This window comes from Henckelia pumila, chromosome 4 (assembly GCF_033568475.1).
Source record: "Henckelia pumila isolate YLH828 chromosome 4, ASM3356847v2, whole genome shotgun sequence".
NCBI classification, from domain to species: domain Eukaryota; kingdom Viridiplantae; phylum Streptophyta; class Magnoliopsida; order Lamiales; family Gesneriaceae; genus Henckelia; species Henckelia pumila.
In genome coordinates this window covers 46297254-46309108 of record NC_133123.1, presented here as the reverse complement: position 1 = coordinate 46309108, position 11855 = coordinate 46297254, and the positions used below count along the sequence as shown (strand labels likewise).

Below are 11855 nucleotides of genomic sequence, written 5' to 3'. Positions count from 1 at the left end.
GAAAATAATTAAGATTTGGTCTCTTTCCCATGAGGATTTCATAGGAAGTCATCGAAGATCCACTTCTCAAATAAACACGATTGGAAATATGGCACGCTGTGTTCAAAGCTTCTGCCCAAAATCTTTTGGAGATATTTTTTGAGCTCATCATCACCCTAGCCATCTCCTGCAATGTTCTATTCTTCCTTTTGGCAATTCCATTCTGTTGAGGAGTTTTTGGGGCAGAGAACTCTTGTGAGATGCCCTTCTTATCACACAAAGAAGAAAACAATGAGTTTTCAAATTCTTTTCCATGATCAGTTCTGATCCTTGCTACAGTCAAAGTATGTAGGTTAGTAATCTTGGTAAACAACTTCTTAAAAACACCAAAAGTGTCTGATTTTTATCTAAGAAATCTTACCCATGTAGAACGAGAAAAATCATCAACACATACCAAAGTATACTTTTTACCTCCATAACTTTCGACTTCCATGGGACCCATCAAATCCATGTGCAGAAGTTTAAGACACCGTGTTGTCCCACAGTGTTGTAACACGGGATGCGCAACACGGGTTTGCTTACCTTTTTGGCATGCACCACAAACATATAGAACATCAGTCTTTAGATTTGGAAGACCTCTGACAGCTTCATACTTACTCAGATTCTTTAAGGTCTTGAAATTCACATGTTCAAGTTTTTGGTGTCATAGACTAAACTCATCAACCTTTGAGTGTCTACATGTCAATTCTTCACCGAGTTGGTAGCAGTTATCAACTGATCTTGTACCTGTGATAATACAACGATTATCATTATCAAAAACTTCACAAGTATTATTATCAAACTTCACATGCAAGTCATCATCACACAGTTGACTAATTGAAATTAAATTTGCATTAAGTTCTTCAACGTGTAAGACGTTATGAAGCTTTGGAAACCCTTCCACATTGAGTGTTCCTTTGCCAACAATTCTTCCCTTTGCACCACCTCCGTAGGTCACTCTACCACCATTTTGTTCAAGGTAGTCCATGAGGTGATCTTTCAAACCTGTCATGTGCCGAGAGCTTCCACTATCAAAATACCAATTACCTGCAGTGTTAGCTTTCAAGGAAGTATAAATAACAAAACATCTAACATGAGGCTTTTGTTTCCAAACTTTCTTCATGGTGGGCCTCTTTCTGCCAGTGTTGCTCTTGGTGTTGGACAACACGGAGGGTAACACTTGCTTAGATTCCCACAAAACATAGTCATTTTTAAGCTTACGACAAAAAGGCCTGATATGACCAGATTTGAGACAATAGTGACATACAAAAGAACGCTTCCATTGTTTTGGCTTAGGAACAGAAACATCCTTTTCAACAATGAGTTTTTTACCTTTCGAAGCAGTTGAAGGATGGTTCAAAGAATCATTACCTTCCTTCACAAACACTGGTGTTTTGGAACATTCACCAGTTTCAAAAACACTTTCTTTAAAACCAAGTAAAAAATATCATTCTTATCCATAGTCAAAATGGAATCAAGTTTGCTCGAACTGGAATTAAATTTATCAAGTGTAGTTTTTGCTCTTTCAAGTTCAGAATTCAGCAACCCTAATTCCAGATCTTTCTTACTCATGAGAATTTCCAGTCTAGCCACAGCAGCTTTCAATTCAGTATTCTCTTTTGTAAGAGTTGTGTTCAACTGACTCCTCTTGTTCCAATCACTGTATAACTCTTCATATAATTTTTGAATACCTTCTAGAGTATAAGGATCAGCTACCTGTTCTTCATGATTGCTTGAATTGTCAAGATTAGAAGAAACAAAACAAACAGATTTTTGAACAGTGTTGCGTCCAGGTGTTGCAACACCGAAGCCAACACCGAGAGGATTAATCTGAAAATTTTTCTTACTCTCCAGTAAAGCAGTAAAAGATATGAGATATGCGTGTTCAACCTCTTCTTGTTCTTCTTCAGAATCATCATCACTCGGAGAAACATTCATACCTTTCCGAAGGTGATTTGCACATTCATAAGCATAGTGGCCATATCCCTTACATTCCCTGCATTGAACATTATCAAAATTTTTGCTTGAGGACTGATTCTTACCTTCATACCTTTGACGAGGTCCTCGAGCAGCAGGTTTTTGAGGTTTCTCTGACGTAGGCAGTCTAGGAAACTTTGAGGGTTGTGCACTTTTCACATCCTTCTTTTCTTTCATTACCTTGAGATAATCAGTAAATTTCTTCGAGATCAAGGCAATAGAATTTTCCTCAAGATCAGAATCCTTTACTTCCTATTGAACTTCAGCAAAATCATTGTAAACATCATTAGATACTTGAAAAGCAATAAACTTACCTTTCGAGTCATCTTCGGCTTCCAACTCCATCTCATAGGTGCGAAGAGAACTAATTAACTCATCCAAACCCATTATAGATGTATCTTTTGATTCATCTATAGCACAAACCTTGGTGTGAAATTTTTTGGAAACAGAACGAAGCACTTTCGATACAAGTCTCTCGTTCGAAATAGGATCACCAAGAATAGATGCTTCATTCGCAAGGCTCTTCAACCTTCCATTGTATTTCATGATGGTCTCTGATTCCTCCATTCTCATTTTCTCAAATTTTGAAGTTATGAGACGCATCCTTGTTTTCTTGACACTAGCCGAGCCTTCACAGTGGGTTTGTAGTTTCTCCCAAGCATCCCTAGCACAAGTACAAGTACCAATAGATTAAACATGTTCATATCAACTGAAGTGAACATAGCATTAAGAGCTTTAGCATTATAAATAACCGATGTATTCACATCGGCTGTCCATTGTGATCTTGGCTTTGGTCCTGGTACATCATCATCTCTCATGGGTGGTGTCCAACCGTCAAGAACACGCTGCCAAGCCCTGGACTCAATGGATTGAATATACATGCTCATCTTCAATTTCCAAGGGCCGTAGTTTGTCCCATCCAAAATAGGTGAACGAATTGAACTTGTGTACGGAGTGTCCATAACTAACCTGTAACACAACCAGGAACTCACTTAGTAAAGTCAAGTGGTGGCTCTGATGCCACGTGAAAAAAACGGTGTACGTGGTTGTTATGTAAAACAAGGCAGTGTTGTCGTCACAGAAAACACAGTGCAGCGAAAATTTAAAGCGTAAATAAAAACTCATGTAAATAATTTTGCACGAGTATAAAACTCGTGCGGGTGCCTTAGGGCTAAATATCACTATTAAACGTAAGAATAGTCTTACAAAGTAATCCTAGTGATTTTACGAAAAGTCATTAAATCCTAAATTTCTCAACGAGTTGAGAAATCAAACTTGCATCCTAAAATACAATAAGAGTATAAAAGAAATTGGATGCAACTCCCGTAGCCTAAATTGAAGAGACAGAAAATATCTTCAACAACACAGTTCCCACAGTGTTGTCTCTGATATATTCAACACGAACGTCGACACGGGGACATGCAACAACGATGGTTGCAAACCTTGCTTCATAATTCTTCAAGATCTTCCTTGAATTCTTCAAAGTATGCGCAGAGTATTTTTCGTCTGAAGCTCTCACTTTTCTTGTGCGTGGAAATCTCCTTTTATAGATAAGCATCCAAATCTTGAAGATTGCCTTAGATAGAGTCCAATAAGGAAACTAGTTTTAGTAGGAAATAAACTCTATCAAATCTTGTAAATCAAATCTTGATAATATCGAATTATATTATGTCAAATAATCACCTTATCAAGATCTAATTTAAACTTTGGCAAATATATCATTAACATATTCGAAAATATACACTCAATATTTACCAAATATGCTATCTTGTTTAGAAAGAAAAATCTTATAATTTCCAATTAATTAGGGCCGAAATATTCAAGAAATAAAATTCCTTTCACATTTGAAAATCACGTTGAGTCAAGAGATATTATTATATGTTTTAGCGATCATTTGAATTGAAGAAGACATATTTGAAGATATATAACATTTCATATGGCGATATATATAATTTTGGCTTTATTGTATTTATTATTTATATGTATATTTCAGTTTTCAAATTAATGTGAGAATGTCAATATTCTTTGTTTCGCTCCGAGACTTATTTTAATAATTTCTATATAACAAATATATATATAGGAGAGACGTACATTCATATTCTAAAATTGGGTCCAAATTAATTAGAGGGAAAAAGACCCACTAAAATTTGATTTTAATAAACGACAAATATTGTATAGATCTCTGGACCATCTGGTTGGGATATACATATGATCAAAACAATTAATGTAGCTAGGCTAGCTCAAGTTAACATACGTAGAATTTGGAGCAATCGGGGGATCGAAATTCACAGGCACAATGCGATGGTGCCCCAACGTAAGCCAAAACGCAACGTGCGAAAGAATTTTTCCCGCACAACTTCTTGCATTTGGGTTCGCATTCTACCGTCACATTCGCAACTGTGCACTGGATTTCTGGCAATACTTTGTAGCAATATGGTGACTCCTGTTGGAGCTCTCTTCGACTATTTGTGCCCTCGACTGCAAAAATAAATAAATAAATATATAATTTGTCGTCGAACAAAAAATAATAAATTTAGCGTCCGTTGTTTTTTGAATACCCTTACGGCCAGCAACCAAGGCAGCGAGAGAGAAAATCAGGCAACAATATGAATAGAAATGCTTCATAGTTCTATTATTTATATTATCTGTTCTTGGGCTTAATATGTTGCATGGTCTTTAATTTATACATACAAGTTGGCCAAATATATGGTAAGAAGATTATTTATTAAATATATTCGATTATGATTAATGTCCAATTCAATTAATATTCTGCGATCATTTGTCAAAGTTGTCGACATGAAATTTTTATTGTCGCAATTTAGATATTCAATTTAGTGCTTAGAATAGTACTACAATTCTGAATGTATTGAAAATTTTGTATAAAATTGGATCACTTCATGTTAATCAAATAGTAAATACTTATATCGGATTTAATCACCTAGGTAAATATTTACATTAATCTTGAATTTGATTTGTATTAAATATATATTGGTTAAATATCTGTGCTATTTAATGAGGGGAAATTGTTATCAAATTCGCATGGTAAGTTGTCACATACTCACATTTGTAAGTCGTCACATTTTCTATTTTAACCCTTTAACTTGTCAAAGTTAAAAAGTAATGTAAATTTATTTTTGTTGGTAAAAAGTTATATATCATCGGAGTGCTGATATGATGTCGGAAAAAAATGGTGTGTCACGGAAAATGGCTAATGTGGCAGACTCCAAATAAAAATTCCGGCGAATTAGGAATAAATTTGTTGGAAAATAAAATATCGAAGTTTTGGTGTTTGACAAACTAATTCGATATGCAAAACTGATAAAGAAGCTAAACTGAGTTGACCAATGACCTAAACCAAAGATACATTGAAGGGTCGAAATTTAATCTTCAAGAGAAGAAAAATGTTTTATTAAAGAAAGCGTTAAAACGAGTCTTCAAAGGAAAAAAGGTAAACTGATCACAAGAAAACTTCTACTAAAATGTAGACAGACGAAGCTACTAAACTGATCAATAGCAAGAACGTCTCTAGGGGCAGATCCATCATAGGACCCGGGGGGGCCACGGCCCCACCAAAAAATAAATTTTTTTTAATACTATGTAATTAATATTTATCGGAAACACGTATACATAACTACGGCCCCTGTTAATTACATGAAATCTCCTTTAGCTTAGTGGAGAAAGTTTCTTTATAAACCATAAATTAAATTAAATAAATTTAAATTTAAGAAGGTTCCCCCTTTAGAGTTTTATTATTTTATTTTATACCTTTATTCTCTCTTTTATTTTTGCCCTTTTTCCTCCCCTCTCACATCCGTACTTGTTTTCTTATTTTTCTCTTCTTCTTTAATGTCATCAAATATCTAAATTGGTATTTTTTTTAACTAATGACAAATTTTTATTTACAGAAAATTTTAAAATTTATTTTTATATAACATAAAATGACATTATAATAACAAATAAAATAAAAAAGTTACCATATTAATTGAAGAAACAACTTCAAAGATCTAAAATATTTATATATTTTTTGATATTTTTAAAATTTATCCTTTAAAATTACACACTCTCTTTGTTTCATATATAATCACTTTTTCATTTCTTTCCAAAATATATACTCTTGTGCAATAATTAATAATATTTTTCCACTTTTTTATTAATATATCCATAATTTATTAGGCATTTTATTAAATATATAGATTACTTTCAATAATTTTTTACACCATATAAGTACTCATTAAATAAGAATAAACTTGAAAAGTTATTTACCAATTGACATTTCCGAAAAATATTTTAATATGTGTGAAAAATAAGTAAATATATATATGCGACGAATTGAGTATAAAACAAATTAATATATATATATATATATATATATATATAATATTTGAAGATAGACACATATATATTTTTAAAGTAATAAAATAACATATTTGAAATAAATAAAAGAGAATGAGAAACAATAAAGATATATTATTTGTTTTTATAGTGATCGTGTTTGTGTTTATTCTTTCAATTTTTACAACTGTCATTAAAAAAAAATCAGTCTTGGCCATGGATATTAACCAAACTAGGCTTCATAGAAAATTAAATGGAGGATAATTTTCTTTTGGATGAATTGATGATATGTATTGAAAGAAAAATTGCTAAAAATTTTTGTATTGATGTTATCAGAAAAATTTAAAAATTTTAATGGACGTCGAATTCCTTTAATGTAAAGTTTTTTGTTCGAAACATACAGTTGATGCTTAATTAGATGAATATAAATGATACTGTAATTTGTCTTTTCTCTTGTGTCTAGCTTGTAGGTGGCCCCCCCATGACCAAAATCCAGGATCCGTCCCTGAACGTCTCACTCATCACATCAGTTTACCACCACGACTTGAAGTGGATAAAGCTTTCTGTACAAGGCTGACAACACAAAGCTACCCATAGGAAGTCAGCGTACTATTGTCAGAGAATATTTGAGAAAAGACAGGCCAAAGGTAAATGATTTGAATCCAAATGGAGCCGTTAGAGAAAACTTATAAATACAAGATTGGAAAGAGAGATGTGCAGAGTGCGACACAGTGTGATAACAAGGAAATACTCAGTGGGAAAAACAATCAAGAACAAAAACTGAGGTGGTCAATTGATCGAACACAAAATGATTATTCTGATCAAGTGTAGGATCAATCTGTGCCTAGTTCTATCGAGTTATAAACTCTCTAATAGATCAGTTGAGTGTTATGTGAAAAACACTATCATTGTGAGAAGAAGCAGTCTAGGGCTGTGTTCTTGATCTAGGAGTTCTGGTATAGATTGTGTGTGTAAGTCCTTGTCTTGGATCGGGCTTTTACAAATTGCTTGTAACTGTCAAATTCTTCTAAAGTGAATATTTCCTAGGTGAAAGAAGGGGTGGCATAGGAGTGATTGAAATCTCCGAACATCCATAAACATTCCTTGTGTTACTTAAGCTTTCAGTTCACCATTTCCACACACTCACGAGACTGAATAACCATTTGAATCCTGTTCTAATATGTTGATTGGCATTTTTTGCACATCTCTGTTTGTTAATCAACATAGACACACGAGAAAGAAAGAGCTCAGTTGACAAAGATACTCTGAACTCAACTTGTAAAAGCTAGTAGGGTAAACTGCTACAGTAATACCCCCTAAACCGATCCTAACAAGTGGTATCAGAGTGAGATTCTTTCTCGTTTCTGAACGGATTCAAATGTATACATTTGGGGATCTATCCAAAAGTCTCTAAAACACCACCGTGGAAAGCTGCACTGCCAAAAACATAGAAACTTGTTCTACTGCTAAGAACATTTGGCAGCAAATAACCAAAATGGGCGAAGATGAGATAAAAGCTGATGAAAGCAGAAGTAAATTGATTGACACTGTTACAAGATCCTGCAACTCAAAAAAACTTGCAAATTTTGAAAAAGGAAAAAGGAGAAAGTTGTCTTATGGCTCATAGTGAGCAGACCTCTTTCCAAAAGAAGGAACGAGAACCCGATCTACAAAGTAAAAGTAAACAAGTCATAGATTTTTACTCTGAAAGATTCACACGAGAAGAGTTAGCTGAAGCATTACATGATATGGCGAATGAATATCAACGACTCTACTTAGTACTTGAAGAAGTTAAAACTCAGAAAAATAATCAATTCGATAGCTCAACTGAACCAGATTGGGAAATTTTAGTTGGGAAGCTCAGCTTAGAAGAAGAAATTACAAAACTCAGAACAAAAAATGAAGAGTTACAATTCGAAAGTCAGGAATTGAAATCATAGAATCTAAGGATGACTGAGCTAATTCAACCTGGAATAATTCATCAGTACTGTTGAATGAACTACAAGAATCATAGAAGCCAAATGGAGACAAAACTAGTTTAGGGTTCAGTGACATAAACTGCAAGCCTTCTATGATTGAAAAACAATCGAGACTAGAAATGAACAAAGGAAAATATATTCATTTCATCAAGTCCAGTTCAGAAGATACACAAGGAGAGCTGATTCGACATAGAAAGAAAACTGCTCGAAAATGCCGCAATGTCGAAAAATTCGGAGTTGGTTATATGCGAGAGAATTATCATAAACAAGATTGCGAATCAAGTCAAATTAAGCGCATCTCAACAACAGAACGACACAACTACAAAACCTACCAATGACAAGATTCAAAGTGGAACAGAAGAATTCACTACAAAGACAGGTTAAAAGCTCACACTAACCGTCCAGAACACTCACAAACACAATATTCACAATCAAATGCATATTGTTTATCTCACAAGCACACAACGCACAAACCGCGAATCTTGTGGGATCAATACAAAAATCGATCAGTTAAAGTGATTCTTTAAGGTCCTTATAGATTAAGTTATTAATTACGGAATTAAAATTTCAATTCCGAATTTTGGAAAATATCAATTGGATAATTTATGTAAATTAGAGATTTAATTTCCGAGCTGGAAATATTTAATTTGAGAATTTACGGATTTTGAGATTTAAATTCCGGGATTCTTAAATTAAAAGATGAAAATATTTGAATTGAATATTTATGGAATTGAAGAATTAAATTCCGAGATCCGAAAATTAAAGAGGATTTAATTAGAAGGTGAAACTCGAGCAGGGACAGATTTGCAAATATGCCAAAGTTCAGGGATCAAATATCAATTTCTTTTTTAATTTTAATTCGAGAATATTTAATTTGAGAATTTCGGAGTTTAAAATTAAATTCTAATATTCTTAAATTATTTGGGATTGAAATTAAAATAAAACAATTGATCGAGTACTGAATTGCAAAAATGGAACAAATCAAGGACTAAAGTGCAAATAGCACTTGAAAGTGGGATTTGTAGATATTTATATACACATTCATATGTGTATGTACCTTTCCAATTCCAGAAGTGGCCGAGAGAGAAGAAAGAGAGAGCTTCCAAGTTCATTTTCTTCCTTTCAGGCTCCGTTAAAAATTAATCCGACCGGTAGAATTCAAAATTGATCGTATATTTGCGATCACGGCTTCGAGTACTATGTTTTTATGTAATTTTTATGAAGTTCTACCACGTTTGAATTTTATGATGTTGTTAAAATTAAGATTTGATTGTATAAATATGTTTTAGTATAGACGACGATAGCATATTAAAGATGGATCAAGAAAATATCGTCGTTTAGATATGTTTATGAATTTTTTATTATTCTTTAGAAATCTGAAATTATGGCTATTAGAATTTGAGATTTTGATGATGAATTGAGATTGATATTAAATTGAGATCATTGTTATGATAATGTTTATGCTTTTAGAATTACCGGTTTCGAATCGTTACGCCGCCGGTTTGAGTTTTGATTGATTAATCAAGGTTTGAGGTTTCTTAAGCGTTGATGAGATGGAAATGAAAATGGGAGATGATATTTGAGTTTCGATAACTTCATTTCAGATTTTAAGTGAATGACATCGAATCCGAATCGTCGAGTTGAGTTTGAATGATGTCTTGTTTGAAGCGTTTAAAGTTGAATTAAGATTTGAACAACGAGCAGTTTATGTTCAAAATTCCCAACTTTTGATATGTTGATATATAATGATATATAGGTTGGTTTGAGTTGAAGAATATTGATATGTATATTGTTAGATTTGAGTTCGGCTATCGAATTTGATAGCGTCATTCTACCGGTTCAAGAATTGATTCAATTTAGGATCTTGTTGATTGAGTTGAACATGATATGAATCCTTGATGATGTTTCTTAGATATATTGCTATGATTTCAGATTTGAATTAAGGACATCGAGTTCGAGATTCTAGATTTTGAACATGGAAAGAAAGATCAAGATTTGCATCTAGCTTTGACTTGAAGATTGAGTTGAGTATTGAACAGATTTTGATAGCATTGTTGTGATGCAACTTGACTAGACTTGAAGAGTCTTGAAACCAATAAAATAAAAGGTATAAGATGACATCGAGAGTCAGGGATTTGATACTCGAGAATGATAATTCTGGAGTTATCCCGTTAAATCACATACTTGTTGATTATTATTCTTGATTTAGAATTGTTGTTGTTCAGGTAATGGATCTTTGATTTTTTTATGATCTGATAAATGAATTGATTGTATTTCCATGGTCTGATATGACCTTATTTTCGAGTCGGATGCGACTGCGATATATGGATATCTATGTCAAGATCGGATACGAATCTTGATGGCAGAGATCTGATACGAATCAATTCGTGATATACGCGCGCTACTTACTCTATGTTTTGAATTGATATGTTTAGATTTGATATGATATTGATCTTACTTTTATATGTATTTTATACTGAGAATTATATTATCACCGGATGTTATCCGGCTGTTGTCTTATTTGTATGTGTGCATGTCATCATGTTAGGGCATGAGCAAGTCAGATGTGGCTTGGATAGCTCGAGATCGAAAGATTAGAAGTGGTGACTCGTGTTTTAAGAAGATATCATGTATGAAATGAATTTATGAAACATGTTAGAATACAAATAATCTTGTACATGTTTTCGATTTATTGAATCCTAGTTTATATTCATGCTAGGATTAATATGAAATGCATGTGTATCTTGTATGTAGATCATCTTAGAGTTGATTTGAGATGGTTATTTGTTGAACTACATCTTAGAACTATGTATTGACAGCAAAAGAGACGATTTGTAAATTTTTCTGCCCGTTTGAGCGCATCCGCTCTGGTCCGGGCGCACCCGCGCCCTGGGAGAGCAAAATTTCTGCCAGGTTGGGCGCGGGTGCGCTGGCCTTGTAAAACAAAATTCTTGTTTTTCACATGTTCTTGGATGTTATTGTTAAACTTCTATTATTTCCCTAAGAATGAGATTAGAAACCCGAGGCCCCACAACAGGTGGTATCAAAGAGGAAAGTTCTTGGAGTAAGATAGAAGTTGAGTGGGGAAGATCGAGTCGCATGCATCTATAATATTGCATGATTAATGCTTTACTTGATTTGATGAATTTCATGTGAACCTGATTATGTTCTTACTTGATTAATTGAATTCATAGGATCATTTGAATTCGTTGTGAGCATGTGTTGAATTGAAAAGCATGAGATTATATGTTGATTATACTGAATTGTATAATCTCTTCATGATATATTACTTCTGTTTATAATCGGACAGATCTTACAGACAAGATGAGTACCTCAGACAGAACAGAGTAGTGTAGAGGTAAGATTGAACTGATAGATACTATGATTGCACTGCAGAGGTATTAGTTGAGTAGCTCTGGAGTTGAGATATTAATAATCAACTCATAGAGACACCGCATATGTTAAGACGAGAGGAAGTTGATTTGAAGAGCTGGATCCATTGTGTGAGTTGAGAATGCTCAATACTGATGTTATATTCAACTTCATGAC

General features: G+C 33.5%; 1 protein-coding gene across 1 annotated transcript; it reads right to left on the bottom strand.

The window, feature by feature from the left end:
- Nucleotides 1-720: 720 nt before the first annotated feature.
- Nucleotides 721-4620, bottom strand: LOC140860968 (uncharacterized). The gene is made up of 10 exons (XM_073263965.1): nucleotides 4560-4620; nucleotides 4250-4473; nucleotides 3438-3571; nucleotides 2716-2964; nucleotides 2290-2659; nucleotides 2069-2247; nucleotides 1509-2014; nucleotides 1351-1404; nucleotides 887-1023; nucleotides 721-765 (listed from the first exon to the last, which is right to left on the bottom strand). The coding sequence occupies exons 1-10, from the start codon at nucleotides 4618-4620 to the stop codon at nucleotides 721-723; spliced, it is 1959 nt and encodes a 652-aa protein (XP_073120066.1).
- Nucleotides 4621-11855: the final 7235 nt, after the last annotated feature.

Coding starts and splice junctions, on each gene's coding strand:
- LOC140860968 (XM_073263965.1), bottom strand. CDS start 4,620: ATGAAGCATTTCTATTCATATTGTTGCCTGATTTTCTCTCTCGCTGCC. Junction 3,572..4,249: donor CCGATTGCTCCAAATTCTAC/GTATGTTAACTT, acceptor ACTCTATCTAAG/GCAATCTTCAAGATTTGGAT. Junction 1,405..1,508: donor ACTTGATAAATTTAATTCCA/GTTCGAGCAAAC, acceptor CCAAAACACCAG/TGTTTGTGAAGGAAGGTAAT.